Here is a 23,590-nt window from a genome sequence, read left to right on the forward strand (position 1 = left end):
TAGGAGCACATAAGTTTGAGCAGATTATACATTATTTATATTTGAGGAGTATTTTGGATGAAATCAGGCACGTATAGTAGTATGACAATAAGATAAGCAAAGGAAATGTGAGAGTGCAAATGAAATTGCAGGATGGTGGGCGCTAACTGCCTAGGGCTCTCATACCTATGACAAGATGTTTGCTAAAATAGTATTGATTTATTGTTATTCATTAATATACCCTTCAAGGTAACGCTTGGGTGTGTGTGTGGGGCTGAATATACACCAGAATAATTTTACCCAAACATGACTACCACGGTCGAACAATGTTATTATGATCCCCTATCATTCATGGAAAAAATGACATCTTAAACCTATCTGTTCTAGACTTAATCTCTCTAATTTTATTAACATGATATCTCATACCGTAGTACAATGGGGGTAATAATACATTTTCGACATCACTGCTAAAGAGACACCCTTCCAATTTATGCAAGGGCTTCAGTTTGTAATTTAACCTTCGCTCCATGAGTGATTCCCAGCCTAGCTGTTCTATTATTTTGAATACGCTACCAAGTTTATCATAACAACGTTTTACAAATCTAGCTCCTTTACACTGCACGTGATCCAATTTGTCAATTAATCCAACCTTATGAGGAGCCGATATACTTGCAGCATATTCTAAATGAGGCCTAACCAATGACAGATAACATTTCTCTTTGACCTTCTCATCACATTTACCTAGTACTCTCCTAATAAATCCTAATTTTTTGTTAACTTGTCCACTTATTCCCTGCATGTGTTTCTCCCAGAAGAAATCGTGAAGTAGGGTAATGCATAGGTATTTAATTGAATGTACAAATTCTATTTCGGTGTTCCCAATGCAGTAGACGTTCGGGTGGGAATTACTCTTTTTCCAAAAATTTATGGCTATGCTTTTTTTAAGTTAAGTTCTAATTGCCAAGTGTCACACCAGCATGGTATAGCATTAAGGTCATCTGAAAAATCTGCTATGCCTTCAGGATCACAGATATAAAGGCGAACCACTGCATCATCAGCAAATTAAAGTATCTTACTAGTGACTGCAGAGTCAATGTTGTTAACGTAAAGTAGGAATAAAAGAGGTATGATAACACTTCCCTTGGCAACAGCTGAAGTAACTTCTACTGCATTTGAGCTAGCTTCTACTATCACTACTCTTTGTACCTGACCATTCAAAAAGTGTTTAATCCAACCCCAGATATTTTTATCTATGCCATATGGTTCTAGCTTTGCAAGTAGTTTATTATGAGGTACTTTGTCAAAGGCTTTCTTAAAATCTAGATAAACTGCATCCACTGGAACATTGCTCTCTCCAGAAATAAGAACATCATGATCAAAAAGCACAAGTTGTGTATCACAGAATCTACCTTTGCGGAAACCATGCTGATTTTTCTCCTAACTCCTAATAATTAAGGTGTCTAACGATCGAACTAGCAGCTATATGTTCCATAACCTAGCAAGAAATGGATCTGAGGGAAATAGGTCTTTAATTGCTCGGTTCCTCCTTGTCTCAGAATCCTTATCCTATCTCAGAATTTTTAACTGCAATAAAGACACCACCTCCAATTCTATTTGTTCTGTTATTTCTGTAAATGGTAAAGGATTTTGGGAAAATTTCACCATCGGCAATATCAGTGGATAACCAGGTTTCTGTTCCAATAATTATATCTGCGCCTGTGCTTTTATCTGCCTGAGTATTATGTTTTGGAAACTTGTGCATTTGAGAAAAGAATAATTATAGCTTTGAGACTTTAAAAAAATGAGTGTGTTCAAGGATAGAATTTAAAGATTGGCAAAGAATATTTTGATTTGCTAGGGGAAGAGAAAAGGTTCTTGGTGGTTTTTGTCATTTGGAGAGACTTAAGTGTTTTAGTATTTCAGAGGAGATGGGAAAGTATAAGGTGAGGGATGAGGTGGATTGATGGTAATTCATTTATAGAAAGGAAAAAGAATTAAGGAAGACAAATTGGATCGCGTGAAAGAATCAAGTTGAGAAGAGTAGGGATAAGGCCGGCTATACATATGTATAGTTCATAAGTCAGGTAATTCTCTCCAAAGCCCTAGAGCAGGTGTGATCCAAGAGCCCATCACAATTTTTAAAGCATGTTTAGTGATAGTCTCATGGCCTACCAAAAATTAAAGCATCATGAAAATGGCCCATAGAAGTACATATGTTGGCCAGAACTGCACTTAAGAATATATGTATTAATTTTCAGAGACCCTCCAGAAACTATTATAATTAGAAATTAGTATTATGTAGCTTCAATTTCAATTCCAATTTAAGTGCAGTAAAGTATGCAGCATCCTTGCTAGTTAAAATTTGTATTAAAATTAACTACCCTAGTTTTCAGAGTTGTCTTGTCAAAACAATATTTATTTGCATTCAATGGGCTTGTGAAAAGTGGGTATCAGCTTGAACCTCTTAGTTATTGTTTATCTCATAACTTACTATTAAGGTTTTATTTATGTTCATCCTTAATGTATCTGTTATTTCATTTTTCTCATGGAATAATCATGCATGTGAATATCTCATTACAGGCTTTCCCTCTTGACATGTCCCAGTTCCCTAGCTTGTTTAATGCAAATAGAATTCCAGAGATTGGCAAAGATGTTTTATTTCAAGATACTTCAGCAAAGCATGTATTGGTTTTACGAAAAGGAGAATTTTATATCTTTGATGTTTTGGACAGTGAAGGTAATATAAAAGCATAATTTTTTTCAAAGAATTCACCTTAGATATTCCAGCCTATGGCTCCAACTTATTATCATTCCTTCACAGTAAGGCTTGATTTTATAGATTTATCCATTCTTTGGTTTTCATTATTGGCCTTATAGATATTTTCTTTAATATTACTTCAAAGTAACTTGACCCTAATCACTGAGGGCAAGGTTAATGTAGTAAGTAAGCTGCAAAAATCCGGACAAATCAAACATTTTTTATCGTAAAAATGAAAATGTTTGGCAAAATTTTTGTACTAAATTGTTTGTATGATCATAAACAAATTTATTGAATGTATCCACCCCTTGCTTGAATGATGGCCTCTATTCTTGGTGTGAAGCATTCTTTGGCCCATTTTAATGCTCCACGGTCCATATTGACGAATTTCCCTTCAACAATGGCTCTCAATGATGCAATGTTTGGATGTATGGTCTTGTTGGTGACCCTTGCGACCATGCTCCACACACAGTAGTCCAGCGGATTTATATCTGTGGTTTTGGGAGGTCAGAAAGGTACGGCCTTTCAGTTGACAAAGTTTCCATCCATGACTTCATTACATTTGTCAGAACATGCCAATAAACGTCCTTGTTGATATTTCCCCCTTTGTTAAAGAAATACGGTGGCATGTCTTCACTCTCACTAGACACAACTCCTAGTAAGGGAATATTTGCTAGAAATTTCATTCTGGAAACTATGGGGGACATCTTCAGAGTCACGGGTAAGCCAGGGGTTGTTCCTACAATTGGTTTTAGGATGCATAGTAAAAACTTTTTGTCAGAAAAAAAATCTGATTCCTCTTGTAGCATTATTTTTTAAGGAACACAAAAGCAAGTTGAAACTTTCAATTCGCTTTTCCCTGGGGCAGCTGGGGAATTCATCTGTCATATTTTAATGGTGTAAGACTTGTGGCAGAGGTCCTTCTCAATGATTTGATGCATAGTTTTTTCACTCATACCAACAACCGATGACAATTTTCGGATTGATTGCCCTGGATCCTTAAAAATGAGCTCCCGAGTCGGTTGGATGAAGTCCAACATCCTGACAACGCTCTCCTTTGAGTGAGTTTTCTTTGCTGGTGTTGCATAACCATTTTCGAGCTCTTGTGACTAATTATACTTTGCGAAGACATCATATACTGTCATTCTCGGGTACAGAACCGAGTAATTTAAAAATTTGAGAATTGAATAATTTCTGTAATCAAGCGACCAGCGCATACCATTTCAATAATCGCGGATCTTCGGTTATAATCCACACTTGTTCTCAACATTGTTACCGTTTTGAGGTAATGACTGTTCAGTACATAACCATAAACCATAAACACAGTAATCAACCCGAATGTTGGTTTGGTAGTTGATGGTAGAATTCACCCAGTACTAAGCCTGACGGTGTGTGGAATTCACACATCAGGGTAGGAGGGCCAGTTCCTTTCCCTGTGCTGGTTATGGTTTCCCAGGAAGATCTGGTACCTGAAAAATCATATATCTTGGGTGGAGCTGCAGTTGCCCAGAGACTTGCCCAGAGTGGTTCAATTCCTGGGCCCTCCGGTCAGTAGTCAAACGTTCTACCCCCTGGACTACTGTGACCCACTTGTTCAGTACATATGTCTAGGTTATTTAGATGCCAGTGATACCTCTACATGTGGTATAAAATGGTGGGAATTTCAAATTGAATTTTGTCCAGCTGCACCCGCCGCTCCCTGTAGTGCATTTTAAATTGAACCCTAGCATCCGAGGTTCAGATATTGGATAGAGCATCAACAAATGATTAGTCTTATGGATTCAAGAGAGTAACCCATTTCATTATGAAATGATTTCACCTATCAAAGCATCTTAAAACTATATACATATGCAGTGCTATTACTGTTATTAGGTGCAAAGGAATCATTAAGTAATGACAGTTTATCTTAATGTGATAAAATGTAAAACTTAGCTATGTTACTACTGAGTTATATATTATATAAAATAGTTTGAGTTATTACTTTATGGAATTTTTTCATCATGCATGCAGACAATTGAAAACACGAAAGTCATTTCACGAAGAAAAATTTTTATTTTTCACTTCCATGACTATTTTCACTATAGTGTGTGCATATTTCACTTATTGTTTTTACCACATTGTGGCATCATTAGGTGCCACCTGATGATACCCCGCAGTGGTGGAATAATGGTCGTGGAAGTGGAAAATAGGAAAATTTATTTGTAGAATTGCAGTATTTTTATTTGTCTGTACCCATAGGCTATTAGTTGGGGTAGGGAGTGGTTTTTGAATGGGGGCTTAATATACACTGAAACTATGGAAATTTTGAACATTTCTGTGACAAATTGGTATTGGTGGTCCTGTAATAGGGGTATTGTTAAGGTAGATTTCTCTGTGAATTAGTTGTTTGAGAGTTGACATTAATGTTTTCTTCTGTTTTGATCATTGTTGAAATTGTGCATAGGAAAGAGTATTCCTTGTCTTGGTTGATTTTACATTTTGTTTCCCTTTACTTCTCATTTTGGCCTATCTACGTATGTAATGTGACTTTGGAATGACTCCCTCCAATATTGCATTAAACTAAAACTATTTGTGTTTTCTGATTAGGTTAAATATTGCATGTGTGACTTTGTAACTTTTGTAAGACAGGTAGCTGGGTACCTAGGTTGACATGACATGCTTTCTATTTGTTTATGACATGCCATATGTGCGAATATTTGGTGATATTTGTAACTTCACCTTGTATTTAATTCAAAGTGCTTTGTTCCTTAGATTCGCGTTATTTTATTCGAACATTGTGTCTGACATGAAAACAGATGCTAGAAGAATAAGGTAGTTATAGACAAGTGTGGTGCATGATGGTAAGAGAAAATAAGTAGAGTGTGATGTACGCGGGGGATATGCTGGTGTGCTCTCTGCTCTATAATGACCACTCATTTGAGCAAAATTAGGAAACTGGGGAAAGGAAAGGAATTGCTCAATTTTATTAAAAAATCAGGAAAAGGGCCATAATTTTTGAAAATGTAATGCATAAATTGGGAATTTACCCTGTGGACTAAATTCATTTTGGTTGTGAAACTAGTTCATGTTTTTTTTTCTTTTTGTGCCATCATGCATGCCAGCTTGGGAAAAACCAAAACTCTAATCACAGGATTAATTTTGGTGATACCAGTGGAGCAGGCAGAGATGAGAAATGAAGCATGTCTGATTAGATTCCAAACGTGTGAGGAAAAAAATGGCATAATCATCTATAAATTTAGGAATGGGAATCTGGAAAATGAGAGGCCGCCCTGTCCCCCAATAGTCAGGATATAGCCTGATCCTTGGGCCTCTAAGGTGCTCTGGTGGCTCAAGTCACTGATTGCCTGTCCCTAACTTCCACCCATGCATGCTTATAGATACAGTCTGTGACCAGATATATTTCTTGCTATATTGTATGTTTACATGCATGAATAAGTACTTCTTGCTTAACAATTTAACAGGCCATTGAAGTGCTCAATCAAGGTATTCCACATATTCAGCAATGGGTTTTGAATAGTATCTAGCAGCTATTTACTTCTACTTATTAGAAGAAATTACTTCAATTTGTCTGACATTAGTTCTTTCTTCCTTTTATCATGACTTCTGCCTGCTTTTAATGCTGTCTGAAAAGCCTTTTCACTACCTTCATCTTCCCTGCTTACTAAACATTCTCCCTTCTATCATGGCCTTCAAATGTCCCACCCCCTTTCAAAATTTACTGCACCCATTTTTTCTGCCTTTTTCCGATTTCCTCTGGCAACTCCTCCCTTCAGCAACCCTATTAAAAACTTAGCACTTGTCTTTCTCTCTTTCCAACTTATTTTTTCCATTCTTCACCACACTTGCATCTCATAAGTCTCTAATCTACTATCTCCTCAAATACCAGGTTTCACATCTATAAAGTGTTACCTTAGGCAAATTGAAAGAACTGTGGAAGATGCTGCGGCATTAACTTTTGAAAGAGTCATCCGCTAATATGCATTCAAATGCAGAAATTTCAAAGTGTAGAAATCATTTACCTTGATGCATATTGAAATTACTGCTCTATAAAATTCACATACATACATTAACACTTCATATTAGTATTTACTACTCTTTTTTTCACCTCTTTTCTTGTTCCCACTACTATGCTCATTTTCCTATATAATATTGTCCGAATACATGAATTGCTTCACCTGCTCTGGTTTATGTCCCCCTACTTCAATATTTAACTTAGCTTTCCTATTTCAAGAATGTTATTACATTTGCCTTCCTGTAGTTAATCTTCATCTCATACCTCCCTCATTGTTTCTTTAAAAAACTCCGTTATAGCTGTAATCATTTTGCTGTGTGACTCACAATTACTTGATGCCCCGCAACCCCCTTTTATTAATAGTTCATGTCATTCACATGCTACCCTTAATATTTACTCAGCATATATGTGGGATATGAATTACATGTAGCTATGTCATTGATGAGATGTCTAATTCCTCTTCCATAAAACATTACTGAGCCACTTCTCTCTCAGAATGGATTATTATCATAATGGGAGGACTCATTGTATGAAATACTATGAAAAATATTATTCTTCCTATTGTTTTGAAGTGTGATCACATGACTAGAGTGCTTATGCTAGTCTATGTTAGTCTGAGAGTAGAAATGTTCTCCAGGAAGGAGTACACCAAATATAATTATGTGGCTGCTTTTATTGGCTCTTTTCATGCCATATTTAGGTATTAACTCAATGTGCTTGCAATTCTCATTTCTTTAACCACGCTATATTTGAGGGCTTCATTGCTTTCTAGCATTTTTAAGAAAAAACACCAGTTTTTTATGGCAAGTTATTGTAGTATTTTAGGAATATTTATTTATTTGACCACAGCTACGAGAGCAGTTCAATAAATACCTGTGTTAGAATGGAAGAAACCATTTTTTCAAAAAAAATTTTTTATTTTTCAACATAGTCCCCTTTTAGATAGATACACTTCTCCCAACATTCAGGCCATTTTTTAACCCCTCCAAAAAAATAGGATTTGTCGAACTCTCTAAAATACGCCTCTGTCTCGGCGATAACTTCCTCGTTTGAGGTAAATTTTTTTCCCGCGAGCCATTTCATCATCTTAGGGAATAAGAAAAAGTCGCAGGGAGCCTGATCGGGTGAATACAGGGGGTGCGGCAGCAATTCATAACGTAGTCCATGCAGTTGGGCGGCGACAACTCCGGAAGAATGTGTTGTCAACCGAAAGCAATCGCGGCACCCATCGGGCCGACAATTTTTTCATTGCCAACATATTATGTAAAATATTAATTGCCATTCCGGTCGACACACCCATGGCCTCTGCTACTTCGCGCACTTTCGTTCGTCAATCAGCGAGAATCATGGCGTGGACTTTTTGAATGATTTCCTCGGTAACCACATCTGCCAGGTGTCCTGGTCGCTCCTCATCAAAAACAGATGTTCACCCATGTTTAAATTCGTTGAACCAATACCTAACTGTGGCCATAGATGGCAAAGTGTCCCCATAAAAGCATCCAACTTTGCTTTTATCTCCTCGCATTTCTTCCCATCCAAAAACAAAAAGCGAATTACCGAACGATACTGCTCTTTTTCCATCTTAGCAAAAATCACGAAACACGTCTTACTCGAATGGCTGCCAAATCCAAACTAACCTTTAAATCAGTCTGAACTTTGTTTCACCATCGTTTGATAGATGGCAGCACACAATGATAACATAAACTTCCCTCAGGAACGGCCTTTGTCGTCAAACACGGGTACTTATTGAACCGCTGTCGTAATTCATTTGATGCACACATGATACTTGACCATTAAGATAAGTCTTCTAGCCAGGGAATATGGAATATTTAGTCTGTGAAACTTGGTTCAGTGTGGTTAAGCTGGCTATTTATTTCAGTGCCTTAATCAGCTGTAAGAAAAATAGCCCATCCTAGAACATGTATAACTCTCCCTAGTTGTTGTTTCTGCCCAATTGAAATATGAAATTCCATGAGTCCATCAAAGGTTTCAAAAATATGTACCCAAGAAGTATGGGTTTAAAAGAGGGTGTAAAAACTTTACACCTGAAGATGTCACCAATATGATGAAACTACTCGTACCACAGTAAAATATGTTTATGAATTCCACAGAGTTTTTAATTCACTCCTCAAGATAAGATTTCACAAGATTGAGCCTGTAACCTTGATTTTATGAGAGTATCTTTATTTTTAAGCGTCAACATTTGACATTTCTACTAGTTTTTGCAGCGTACACCTCTATGTATCTTTAATGGGTCAATTGCTATAGGTGCATTATCTGATAGAGCATATTTCTTGAGGAGTAGTAGCCTGCTATAATTATTTAGTCAATCAAACTGTTTAGGTTAATAATTTATATTATAATTAGTCTTATTGATTAGAGGTAGGTTTTAGGTGAAAACTGAAAATTATTTGTGACATAATGGCATGATGGTGGCACTGTGTTGTGGTCTTATAAAGACTTAACACATATAGAGCCCCATATAACGTGGAACCTTATTCTTTATTTCCTCAAGTAGTTTAATTCACTCTATGAAATCTGACTTTTTCCTCTTGTTTTATTTATCTCACAATTGCTTCTTTAAATTTGCCAAGGCGCTATTAATCCTATGAGAAACTGACTTCATTTTCAGGGAATATTTTCCCACCAGAGGTAATATTGGCAAACCTTAAAAAGGTCATTTCAATGAGTGATGGGCAGCCTCCTAGTCCTGATCACCCTGTTGGCATTCTCACCACAATGGAAAGAGATTCATGGGCAAAAGCAAGAAAGCATCTTAAAGCCATCTCCCCTCAGAATGAAACTGCACTGAAACTTGTGGACTCTGCCCTTTTTGCATTGATTCTTGATGATGAATCGTGCAGTGGTCATGTGCCTCTTGTACAAAATTTCCTTCATGGAGATGGAACTAACAGGTCTTTATGAGATTTATTTCACACTGTATTATTGTCTCTGTTGTGATACTAGTTTTGTTTGTAAATATTTCTTCATTTTAGCCTAATGAAATATTTTAAAAGTTCTCTTAGAAGTAGTTCTTTGGTCAGTGGTTTGTTTATGTGAATAATAGCTTAACCAATGTCATCTCTTTATCAAAAATGCTGCAATCAGGTGTTATGTTTCACTCCATCTGACAACCAAGTAGAGCATTGAAAGTGGATGTAACATTATAAAATTCTAAAGAGATAACATGGCTGAGAGATTTAAAAGCCATGTGTGAATCAATGCATAGAAATGGTAAAAGGACTCAATAATCATCATATAATTAGAATAAACCACAGAGCTGTACTGTTTTAACCCAGCAAAATTGAAAGAATGTCTTAATTCAGCTGGACGGCTGTGTATTAATTGGAATCGCCTTATCTAATCTACCATCTGACTCATTTAATGTTTTGTTTTGTTACGAGTCCTGTCTTCATTCTTTGGTAGCTGTCGTGGCATGTGTATGTTTGGTGTGTATGTGGCATGCATGAAAATAACTCCTCATTCCAAACATATGCGGGGTGCGGCACCTAAATCCAGACAAGAACACGTTTCCTCGAATTAGATTTCCTTGCCAGGTTGGTGAACCTTCCCCAGACTTCTCTGAAGCATTATACTTAGCCACAACATTGTAAACAGTTGATCTGGGGTACAATAAGAATTGAGCAATTTTGAAATATAACACCCAGCATGAACACTTTCTATAATTGCGGCTCTTCAATTGTACTCCACACTTGTGCATAATGTTTCGGCCATTTTGAGGTTATGACTGTTTACTAGATGCCTATAGCTTTCAAGAACACCAATCGCAACCTCCATTGGAACTACAATATGGCAGGAAATTCAATTTGAAATTTGTCTAGATTTAAGCGCTGCACCCTGTATATATATTTTTTCCTTTGTGCAAGTGAAGTATCATTATGTTTCCTTCAGTTTTTTTTGTCCAAACAAACGTTAACTAATGGCTCATAATTGTTACTATAATAATTTTTGCATGCATTTTTCTTCTGGCACAACATTAAATCAGAATCTTTATGTACTTTGAGAATTTTAGTTTAAAGAATTGAGATTTAGATCCTTGGCTTATGGAAATAACTTTTATTAGCACTCTAGAATGTAAACTTAAGGTCCACCATTACTGCTAGGTTGGAATAAACATTCATTTTTCACAGGCATGGTACCCTTCTGCAACCCTATATTGATGGCAGTAATTGTTGGAAAAAAATTTTTGTGCATCATTAACATAAGTATATTTATAGTGTTGCTGTTGTTGATCATTTTCCCTCAATAAATTGCTCTAGTGTGTGCACATATTTTTTGTATATATTGTGTTTTGTGGGGAAATGAATCTACTCTTTTAGTAAATAGTGACTAGATCATTATAATAAAATCTGAATGACATGATTCAGAGTATTAAATGGCCTTCATTTAGGTTGACTGTTAACTTTAGGAGACCCTTGTAATAAAAGTAATTCCAGAATTTTTCACTTTAATCTGTCATTATCTTGTAAACGTCATTCTTTATGTCATCAATTATTTATAAAAGTAGACAAATGCACTATGAAGACATGAAAAAATGGATTAATCCAAAATTCATAATTAATCTGTCCAACAGAATTAAACTCAGATTTTAATTTAATTAATTTAAACTCAGACAACACTTTGGTGTTCGCACTGGCAAGTTAGAAACTAATAAAATCATTTTGTTCCTTCTCAAACTACCTGATGAATAAAATTGTTGGATTCATTCAAAATTATTGTTTTGTAGATTAAAGGAATAAGGCTTTCAAGGAATGCATATTCCTTTGGCATAAGGCTCCTTTCTTGTGTTCAAATATTTAACTGATCTTCATGTTGTTCATTTATTTTGGTTTAAATCGTTGAAATTACTGTAAGAAAATTATTTGGGGGCAGTGTCTAGCATTTTTTTCAAGTACCCTCACTCACAGACCTGTCACTCCATTTTGTAATCTCTTTAAAAATTTGAAAACAAAATTGAGGTTTTCTTGATCTTTTCTATCTCCTTATGTCTATCTTGTCATCTTCTCTTAAACCAATTCTTTTTGTGAGATAGTTTGAAAAGTAAAATGAAATTGAAATTTCCAGTTAAACTATACTTTATGGGCTCCTACAGATCATGACAAGTAAATCAGTTCAATCGATCAAGAAAATTCAGCGTATAAATATCAATGGAATTCAATGAGATTAAAACCTAGAACTATTCCACCGGAGTATGGGAAGTTTGTTTTGTGAAACTGTTTTAAATTTGTTGGCTGCATATAATGTGTTATTCTGAGGTTTGCTGCAGATTGTTATGCCAATGAATTTTAAAAATGGAGATTAGGAGAGATTGGATTTAATGCTAGTTGATCCCTGAACAAATATATTGTGAATTAATTTTCATATTGGTAAGTAATATAATTTGGTAGTAGGATGATTCCAACTCAATATTGTATTAAATCATATTAAACTAATTAAAACTTGTCCATCAATAAATAGGTCGTTCAGTGTTATCATCATTTCCCCTCCAGCCCATAGACAAAGAGTACCTTTGTGAAGGTTAAATTGGTTGCTTGGTTCACAATGGGCTTTTAATAGTCTATGAACCAATCATTGTTTATTGATTGGCTAATTGATATTAGTATTTATGATCATTAATTTCAATCCTTTTATTAAAATAATATTAAACCATGTCACATATGAAACAGGCCATAGAAGAAATTTATGCAACAGTATCACTCCTTGAATCTTGTTTTAGATTTCATGATTTTCCTTGCTTAAATTTTCAGGTGGTTTGACAAATCATTCAGTCTAATTATTGACAAGGATGGTGAAGCAGCCATAAATTTTGAACATTCATGGGGAGATGGTGTAGCCGTATTACGTTACTTTAATGATATATACAAAGACAGTACAACAAAGCCTAGAGTGCACCCTGATACAGAAACCAAGGATAATCCAGAAGTCACTCAGCTAGGTGAGTTTTGACTAGCCCTATTTTACCATTTAAGCGTAGAAGTCAAACATTTATTTTTCAATACTCATAGTCAGAGATGGAAAAAATATCAAAAGAATACCCAGTTTAATTAGGTACCAGGCATTGAAGTATTGCTTGGTTTTTTACCAAGTAGGATTACATTTCATGATTTCTCTTTTTACCATTCATAAAATGAGCTTTTTCTACTTATGCTTGTCTTAAAAATATGCTGAAATTTGATGCTGTGCATATTCTTTTTAATATATCTCATCTGAAGTTCACTAAAGGCAAAGTATTAGTATGAAGTATTTGGCAAAGTATGCAATAAATGATAGCATTTAGCACTAAGTAATGCCAGTTGTTACCATCACCGTCATCTTGTGGAGTGCTGATATGTACAGTATTATTTTTCATTATCAGTTGATTATAATCTACCAATGGACACATTGATGATCCACCTGTCTATTTTCTCTTGGTTGGCAAGATGAGTTCATGAAAAATACAGTATTTTAGTAATTGTCTGGGTACTACTTGAATATCTTTTTACCAATCTTTCATTAATCCTCAATCATTCCATATCATTGGTAATCTATTATTTAAAATTAGTCATGACGAAAAGCAAAGTCCTGCTCTTTGGAGGTTACTATTAGGGACTGGTACCTATTCAGTAGGGTTAATCCTATTATGGGCTGAAAGTGGGAGTTTGACTCCAATAGCTTGAGTGCTGCATAGCACTTATGGGGAGACTTGGGATTTCCTTTTAGGTGCTTTAACCACTGAGCATCAATAGGAAAAGGGACTCAGGTGGATAGAATTGTAGTGCTCCAGTGCTTCATTGAACTAACTGGTTATATTGGCAACCCAGGAGGCTTGAAAAGTTAAAAAGCCTCAATGCTGAACATCCCCCAACTCATCATAGTGAAGCTAGTCTGTGTCCACCAACCTTTCATCAAAGGCTCTCTCATGATCTCAATCAGAAGCCTCTCCCAAAATGGGTGTCCACTGACTTTTGGTGCATAATATCATAATAATCTTCAATAGTCATTGATTATTGGTTTGACGAGTTATCATTTACTGTTATCATGACCATTTGGTCATGGGTTATTGATTATTTAACTCTGTCGAGCACATTGGTCAAATCGGGAAATGATAAGAGGATCCAGTGTAGATTTTAGCTAGTGAAACTATGCCTTTGTGTATTGGCCTGAATCCTCAATTTGTTCAATTGCCTTTGGTACCATTGTAAACCATATGACTGATCAAGGAACTATTTGTAATCTGTCAAGAAATAAAAATTCCTCTTTCAGGCATATTTGATTTTGGATTTTGTTATCATAGAGAAATTTGTGCTATATGTATCAATGGTTCATTGAACAAACATTGCAAGCATGGGATTTATGAATGTACCATTTATCATGCTTTTGTGTATTAATGCTTCAATTATATTTTTCCCTTTTTATTGTAATGAATACTGAAAAATGTGATCAAACTGTTTAAAAACAACAGCTAGGAGTATGGCCAAAGGACCTACCCATGCCATTAATACAATTATACCCTCTGAAGTGATTTAGATGACTATGAATCAAGTCAGAAGTTAAAGTTAAAATTTCTTCAATCATTGTTTTCTTATCAGAACAATGACAACTTGGTGTTGATGACAAAAGTGCAGTAACAGTCTGTACTTTTGATGTTGGCTGGATGAATTTTAAGCTTTCATTTTGATCCACCACAGATTTTTTGCTCGATCAAGAGATGAAGAATGTTATTGCTGAGGCTAAAAGTCAATATGAATCTGTGACTAATCACCTGAAAATAGACATAATGGAGTTTCCTGGGTTTGGGAAAAATGTGTGTAAAAAACAGAAAGTCAGCCCAGATGCTGTCATGCAACTTGGTTTTCAGGTAAGGTAATTTAATTTGGATAAAATAATATGCCATTAGCAACTTTACCTTCATAAGAAGTGCCACTCTTTACATATCTGATATCAGTTGTGTGAAAAATGAGACTGGAGAGCAATACGTATTGATGGAATTTTCAGGGTGTAGAGAAGCCAGATTAGAGTGTGGGAAATAAAAGATCATTTACATAAATGACTCAGTGTGAGTTCTAGTCATTTATATCTCTTTTACTAGTCTATGAGTTTATTTTTAACTGGCTATTTCCTTGGTTATATTATTTGTTGGCATGCTCAATAATTAGAATTTTCAGAAAGGCAGCATAGCTGCGCATGTAATGCACATTTTTCCTTGCATTAGATATCACTTGTTTTTGGGAGTGTCTGATCACTAAATCCGATGGAAGTTGTAACGAGTTGAAAGAGAATGTTTTTAAGGAAGTTTGTGGAATGGCTTGAAGAACTCTCATTTAAGCGTAATATGGAAACCAGGAAATCATCATAATTTTCAAATTCCATTAAAAAAGAAATAAAGAAGAAGATGGGTTGGAAAGGAAATAATCATTCCACACCACCTCAGGACCAAGTTGATCCATGGACTTTCCACATTGGAATGAAGATCCCAGGATATGTGGGCCTTTTTGAAAACAGTAATGTGGAGCTTTAGCAGAAATTGAGGAAAAATAGCCAAATAATGGCCTTTTTTCATAATGGAAGTTTTCAAAAACACTGTATTTTCACAATTTTATATCTCAAGAGTAGAACCAGCATAAAAAACATCCAATGGCTCTCTTTCAATCTAAACTTAATGCAAAATGTAATTATGGCCACTGAAAGTTTTTTCAGATGAATTATTGTGTAAAAATTGTAATGTTAAAAGTTTAAAATTTTAAATTATGGTAATTAAAATATATAATAATGGTTAAATATTATACCTTATAATAATGAACTAATGATAAAACTATTCCAATAGATATTGATGTAGTACATCGAAAATAGTAATGTAGTAAATCAATCAATACCTAGTGGAAAAGTGTTATCAATTGTTCATTAGTATGTTCGGATTCCATCATATCACGCCTGAAAACACGCCATTTTTTCATTATAATTTATTGCGCAAATTGCATAGAATAAAATTTTTTGATTGGATTTTTTTCAATTTATGAAGAAAAATATTTTAATTTTAGCGGCAGACTGACTTATTGTCATACAGATTCAGCGGAAGAAGACAAGTGTTGGAAAAATTTCGATTTAAACGTGATGCCGAATTTAATTATAGCCCATAAAAGTTTTCCAACAACTAATTGTTTAACCATTTTAATGTTTAAGTGTTAACTGTGTATACTTTTTAGATGCCGATTTTTTTATTTCGCTTAATTTTAGGTTTTAATATATTTTTACGTGAAGTGCATTGAATAACATTTTTGAGGTTGTGTCTTTCCATGTCATTAAGAAAATAATTTTTTCGGTGGTGGTTCTTTGACACCGATGTACGGAAAAATCCCTGATGTACCGTTTCCATTGTTTTTGTTTGGCGTTCCGTTTTTTCAAGGAGTTCATATAAAAAAGAAAATAATCTTGAACACGACTTTGTCATGAATAGAAAACAAATTTATCACATTTCACATAATGTATAGGCATGTTAATCTATTAGAAAACCGCACATCGGCGATGGTTTCAATTTCGAATTATTTACTTATCCAGCGTATGATGACCTTACTTCGAGTCCGCATGCACCCTCGAATTATTTACTTATCCAGCGTATGATGACCTTACTTCGAGTCCGCATGCACCCAGTATAACTTACACAATGCCTGGGACACATAAAGCAGTAACCTTGTGAATAGTCGTCCTCTTACCATTCATTTCCTCGCGGTGCAGTCAACCGGTGGGCATTCTTGAAGTTCTTCGCTCTGAATTCCGAGCACAGTTTAAGGATTCGAGAATAAAAGATGCGATTGAACGTATACAATTGAGACTAATAAGAGACAGGGAATGAACAATTCAATTGATAGAAAATTTTGTCTTTGGGCGGTAACCAGTTCTTTAAAATCGTTCTTTCTATATTCATTCCTCAAATTCTGCGAATGCATATTCCGTTAGTCTCCCCTCTTTGACTGGCACATCCCTCCGAGCCTTTCCAGTGAACAGCTATTCATCCTTTTATCTTTCTGTTTGTAACCCTGACGCCACTATCCACACAGTTCACGTCGCTTACTCATTTGTCAAGTTCACCCCGTGAGGAGTGGTGAGATAACCGAAAATAAAATTTTTATTGAGGTCTACGTGGATTTCAACCATTTGGTGTTTCCGCCCAAGAGTATTCAAGTGTGCTCTGATTGTCAATCTCTGTCCTCCTAAGGTTTTCTGGCGTACCCGCGGCGCTTGCAACATGCGTACACGGTCATAACCTCCTTTCTATCTTTTAATCGCCGGTGGTACTTGTCTTATCGCTTGAGTTGTTCATTCCTCGTCTCTTAATTGTTGCAATTGTATAAATTCAGCCGTTTCTTGGGCTTCCGCATCCTTACACCGAGCACGGAATTAGAGCGAAAAACATCAATAGTGCCTAAACACCGGTCGACTTAACCGCAAGGAAATGAATGGTATACGAGGGTGGTTCAATAAGTACCCGTGTTAGAAACGAAGAAACCATTTTTTCGAAAAAAAAATTTTCAAATTAGTCCCCTTTTAGAAAGATGCACTTCTCCCAACGTTCCCGCCATTTTTTAACCCCTCCAAAAATAGGATTTGTCGAACTCTCCGAAATACGCCTCTGTCTCGGCGGTAACTTCCTCATTTGAGCTATATTTTTTTTTCCCGCGAGCCATATCTTCATGTTAGGGAATAAGAAAAAGTTGCAGGGAGCCTGATCGGGTGAATTCGGGGGGTACGGCAGCAATTCATAACGTAGTCCATGCAGTTTGGCGGCGACAACTCCGGAAGAATGTGTTGTCAACCGTGAGCAATCGCGGCAGCCATCGGGCCGACAATTTTTTCATTGCCAACTTATCATGTAAAGTATTAATTGCCATTCCGGTCGACACGCCCACGGCCTCTGCTATTTCGCGCACTTTCGTTTGTCAATCAGCGAGAATCATGGCGATGACTTTTTGAATGATTTCCTTGGTAACCACATCTGCCGGGTGTCCTGGTCGCTCCTCATCAAAAACAGATGTTCGCCCATGTTTAAATTCGTTGAACCAATATCTAACTGTGGCCATAGATGGCGAAGTGCCCCCAAAAACAGCGTCCAACTTTGCTTTTATCTCCTCGCATTTCTTCCCATCCAAAAACAAAAAGCGAATTACCGAACGATACTGCTCTTTTTCCATCTTAGCAAAAATCACGAAACACGTCTTACTCGAATGGCTGCCAAATCCAAACTAACCTTTAAATCAGTCTGAAATTTGTTTCACCGTCGTTTGATAGATGGCAGCACACAATGATAACATAAACTTCCCTCAGGAACGGCCTTTGTCGTCAAACACGGGTACTTATTGAACCGCCTTCGTAAAGACGGCTATCCACTAGGTTGCATTGTGTAAGTTATACTGGGTGCATGCGGACTCGAAGTAAGGTCATCATACGCTGGATAAGTAAATCATTTAAAGTTGATACCTCCACCAAATTGTGATTTTCTAACAGATTAACATGCCTATATATTTCATGTGAAACGTGATAAATTTGTTTTCTAAAACAAATTTCAAGATTATTTCCAATTTTAACCACTTGCACCGAAATTCTTGCAAAAAACTGAACGCCATGTAAATACAATGGAAACTGGGCATACCAGGGATTTCCCCGTATATCGGTATCGAACAACCGTCACCGAAAACAATTCAAAAATTATTTTCTTAATACAATGGAAATACCCAACCTCAAATATTTTATTCAATGCAATTGACGTAAAAAGATTTTAAAGCCTAGAATTAAGCAAAATTAAAGAATCGGTATTTTAAAAGTTTACACAATTAACACTTTAATATTAAAATGGTTAAAAAAATTAGCGGTTGAAAAACTTTTAAGGGCTATAATTAAATTTGGCATTACTTTTAGATCGAAAAGTTTCCACCGCTTGTCTGCTTATGTTGAATCTGCTTTCAGACACATGAGAATAAATAATTCTGCGTTTTAAAAATTGCTGCCAAAAAATTTAAAATATTTTTCTTCTTAAATGGAAAAAAATCTCCTGTACATTTTGTTTCGTGCACTTTTCGTAGTCAGGTATAATGTTTAAACATTAATATATTATATTTAATACACATTAAAATTTTGATCTTGTTACATTACAATTATTGAGCAATGATTTGTCTGAAAAACTTTCATTGGCCATTATAACATTCTGCATTAAGTTAAGGTTAGTAGAGAGCCATTAGATGTCTTTTTACGCTGGTTCTGCTATGAGATATTAAGTTTTGAACATTTAGCTGTTTTGCATAGAGACCAACATGTCTTGCGATCTTCATCTCAATCCGAAAGGTCATGGGTGAACTCGAGTCCGAAATCTGTGGAACGGCCCATTAGAGAAAACACTTTCATTAAATAAATGCATGGTAAAACTCGTATATGACGTTCACGCATGTGACGAAATATAGCCTATAATGAAATGAGTTCTCGGTCCTTTGGGATTTCCTATTTTCGCGCACGTTAATAATCGCGCATATAACGAGTACGAATGAGACAGAATTCCTGCTACAGCGAACTTTTCCTTGGTCCCTTGTCCAAGTATGACCTCTCTTATAACGAAATTCTCGCCATTTCCGTCGCCTAACCACCTCTTCTCATATCGTAAGTTGTTCTCACGCGTGGCCACCTCTTTGACCGTCCTCACAGCGACTACGTGCGGTACTGCTGCTGCTCGACGAACACAAGCACGTCTTCTAATTCCTCAGGATTCTTTGTTTTTAGTTTCTTTCTTTTTACGTTGCCCTAAACTGCAGCTTTTTCAATGTCACCACGTTGCACCTGACCAGTAGAGAGCGTAGACGATGAGATGTCGTATTTCTTCTGCAGTTTCCTTTTTTGAAATTTTAGAATTATTTTACAAGTCATTAACAATTTTTGTCTTCACTTCGATAGATAATTCTCTTAAGTTTAATTTTTTTAACTTTACTTTCAGCCGGAACCAATGGCATTTTGGGTCCATCATCACGGCTGTAAAGACTCAACCTCAGTGGCTGTCGATTTCGTGGGGCCTGAGTCTTAGTGCTGTGATGCGTAAATTTGTAGAGGGGGAATATGTTCGAGTTCAGTGTCGAGTTTCGTTACGTCTTCTTTCATATTTTCTTGCATATTTCGTAGAAAATACCGATCTCGTGTAGTATGACATAATTCTTCATTTATTATTGAATTTTCGCATTTCATATATCTTAAAGAAAGTGGAACCTGTAGATCCAACATGTAGATTTCCAATGCCACTGTCCACTTGTGTTACGCTATAGAGATAGTGTGAATCAACAGAGGAGCATATGTCAATATCTATTACTAAAATAGTCATAGCAAAGCACTCATACCAGACGCTCATACCAGAGGACATTGAGGATATATTCAATTTTTATTCGATAACTATTAAAGTTGGATGTAATTAAATCCTGTCTACTATAACGAAGTAAAAGGCCGATCCCCTGAAATTCGTTGTGACCGAGTTTTACTTTAGATACCAGGAGCAATTATCATAATTGCCACCAAGGATCATCAAAACACATAAAGCCCTTCTACCACACCAAGGTTGTAGTCCATGAGTATGGGTTGCATACGTATTTACAATGAAAATGATAACATAACTTACTTTTTTGAAAGCGTTTTGCTTTTGAAAAAAGGAAGTAATGTTGCCGCACCCTATTTTAATTTATGATTGATTCTTGAGTGGATTGAAGGGATCGGGATGGTGCGGTGGCTAACGTATTACTTCCCACCCATAGGGCCCGGGATCGAATCCCGAAGGCGGCAGATATTTTTCAGTGTTATCCCTACATGAGGTCATTTGGGGAGAGCACTTTGAGTGAGTACGCCGTCCGTCGGATGGGACGTTAAGCTGTGGATATCTTGGCGCCTTTCGTTAAGAGTAGGCTAAGGCCGACGCCGGGTTTCTCTCCACCCTTCATCCTTTCCTGTCCATCCCTAACGGTGCAAATTACCTCAGCTGCCGATCGCCTCCCCTAAAAACTATTGCTACTACTTGAGTGGATTGAAAGCTTCTTACCCCATCCCTGCAGCTTTCCGAGCCCCCTTGGGTCATCTTCATGTCAAAATGCTTCAAGGGTGCCTCAAAGCGCATATTTCTATTGAGCTCCACCAGGTACCAGTTCTATTTCCAGTAATCCGTTCTGATGTATCTTTGAACATAAGTTATTTATATTCAATTGTAAAAATACAGTGAAAGTTATTTTAGGGGCTACCAGCGAAATAGCAGTGATGGCTGCAGCAGATAAGAAGTTGAAATGTGGGTTTTTATAGTAATACAAGTGACTACCTAATTTTTCCAGTTGTCCAAGTTATTTCCATAGGTTTATTAACCAGCAACTTGCGGAATCATGAGGCAACCCTTATTTGTTATTCAAAATATTTTGAGGTATATTACCGGGGGATCGAGATGGTGCGGGGGCTAACGTACTGGCTTCCCACCCAGAGGGCCCGGGTTCAAATCCCGGCGGTGTTGAATATTTTTCAGAGGTATCTCGATCCCTACTTGAGGTGATTTGTGGAGGGCACTTTGAGTGAGTACGCCGTCCGTCGGATGGGACGTTAAGCTGCGGACCCCTTGGCGCCTTTCGTAAAGAGTAGGCTAATGCCGACGCCGGGTTTCTCTCCACCCTTCATCCTACCCTGTCCATCACCTATGGTTCAAATGACCTCATCTGTCGGTCGCCTCCCCTAAACACTACTACTACTACTTGCATTATTACCTCTGCTAGGGCGTAACTCACACATTCAGTGAGACTTTATTTAATGAGATATACCATAAGCTTTGAATGAACAGTGGTTTGTGAATTGTCCTGGAAAATATTAGTCATCCCAGAATACTGCTGAAACTCTTCTCCTTATTAGCCTGCAACTCTAAAGTCTAGGCAAGGGCATTACTGAGTGGTGTGAATATATTCAGCGCACTGCAAGGACTATTTTGGAAATGGTGCTGGAATTCCAAGTCTGGTAAAATGAATTGTTTCGGAAGAGAAAATCCTGATATTCGATCCGATCCTCGTTCTTAGTGGGAAGTGGTGGTGACACAGAGCCGAAGAGATAAGAACCAGGACGGACGAAATCAGTTCGAATTTTTGCTTTCTGACGAGTTCACATTGACGGAGGAATGCGTGATTTAAGTAGAAGGGACTACTTGGAAGGGATTACTGGAGACGGAACCTGATGCTCGAACTTCGTCTCTCGTGTCATTTTCACAATTCTTTCACCACTCATACTTGGCCTTGATTTTCTCCTGCTGATTTAAGGATTAGTTTAAACTTTTAGATATGTATATTCATTTGTAACGGAGTCAAAACTTCTTGCAGGAGGAGGGCGTATCACATTGGATTGCCAATTATCCCGGTGATTACGTTCCGTGAAATGGTGCGATTTTAAAAATAAGTTTGGAAATACGGAGTTTCGTTCTTTAATCTTCAACTCTTCGATATTCAATTGGATATGAAATCACAGTGAGCTTCCAATTCTCTCTAATTATCTATCGACGGATTATCAATATTTCAAATTTGCGTGGGTCGTTCATTAAGTCCCTGGGAAAATATAGACAAATTATTATGGGTAGATATTTCTTTTTATTTTTCGAAATACGATAATATCCTTTCAGCTCGATTCACTTTTCCCAGTGATTCATCACATTTTTTTAGCTGTTCAAAAAGTACGATTTCGCAAGGTCCTCAAAAAAAGCATCTCTGTTGGCGATGACAACCTCGACATGAATCGCTTTCCGCCGAACCATTTTTTCAAGATTGGAAATTAAAAAAGTCACTGGGGACCAAATCTGGTGAATACAGTGGATATTGTTAAAAAATTCGAACCTAAATTCCATAATTTCCAACCTTTAAACTTCTTTTGTGTGCATTGCTTTGATGGAAGAGAATTTTTTATTTTCCCAAATGAGGAAGTTTTTTCTTACTCTCTTCGCTCAATCAGTACAATAACGACGCATAATACTCTCTATTTATCGTTTGTTCCTATGCAAGTAATTGATGTAGATGATTCCGCGGGCATTCCAAAAATCAGTGGCCATCACTTTGTCGATTTCACCTTCTCCGAAGCCGGGTCGCCTTTAGAACTCTTTCGACTGTTTCTTTGTCTTTGAATTGTACGAGCAGATGAATCCGTTTCGTCCACAGTTACGCATTGATGTAGAAACTCGTCAGGATTGCGACGGAAAAGCACCTAACCAGCCTGCCAATCGACTACAGGATTGCTTTATTCTGCACGGAGAGCAAACAGGGTCCCCATCATACCTTAATTTTTTTCATATCCCGTTTTTTGTACAAAATCGAAAACACTGTACCTTATGATATGCCTGTGTCCTCAACTATTTCGTGAAATTTGATTTGTTGAACACTCAAGACCATATCGTGGATTTTGTCAAATTTTTCGATAAAAGTCTCTTCCAATGGACCATCAGAACAATGGTCATCATGTGTGGATGTACGGCCGCGTTGAAACTTATTTGCGCAATTATAAACAGTTCCAAACACAGGACCAGATATGCCATGAACTTCATCCAAGTCGGCTTTGTTCTCTTTTGGCGTTTTGCCTTTTAAATAGAAGAGTTTAATAACTGCACAAAATATAGCTGAAACTTAAACAACAGTTTGGTTGGAGATGAGGCTTACTAAAAGGAAACCTTTTCCGACACTAAGACGGCCATCTTTTGGATTTTATAATGAGTTATTGAACGACCCACGTGATATATTATCTCTGCATAGTTTTTCTTATTCGATATCTTCATTTTAACTACGTAATTATAAATTTAAGTTAACAGGAAACGAAAAAAT

General features: G+C 36.6%; 1 protein-coding gene across 2 annotated transcripts in view; it reads left to right on the top strand.

The window, feature by feature from the left end:
* Positions 1–23,590, top strand: part of CPT2 (Carnitine palmitoyltransferase 2) — a 34,260-nt gene that overhangs the window by 4,844 nt on the left and 5,826 nt on the right. For both annotated transcript variants that reach the window (XM_071593122.1, XM_071593121.1), the window contains 4 exons: positions 2,560–2,716; positions 9,382–9,664; positions 12,518–12,705; positions 14,438–14,607. In XM_071593122.1, coding sequence (XP_071449223.1) covers positions 2,560–2,716; positions 9,382–9,664; positions 12,518–12,705; positions 14,438–14,607 — 798 coding nt within the window. The remainder of the gene's footprint in view (positions 1–2,559; positions 2,717–9,381; positions 9,665–12,517; positions 12,706–14,437; positions 14,608–23,590) is intronic.

This window comes from Hetaerina americana, unplaced genomic scaffold, assembly GCF_022747635.1.
Source record: "Hetaerina americana unplaced genomic scaffold, ioHetAmer1.1.p SCAF_51, whole genome shotgun sequence".
Taxonomy (NCBI): Eukaryota; Metazoa; Arthropoda; class Insecta; order Odonata; family Calopterygidae; genus Hetaerina; species Hetaerina americana.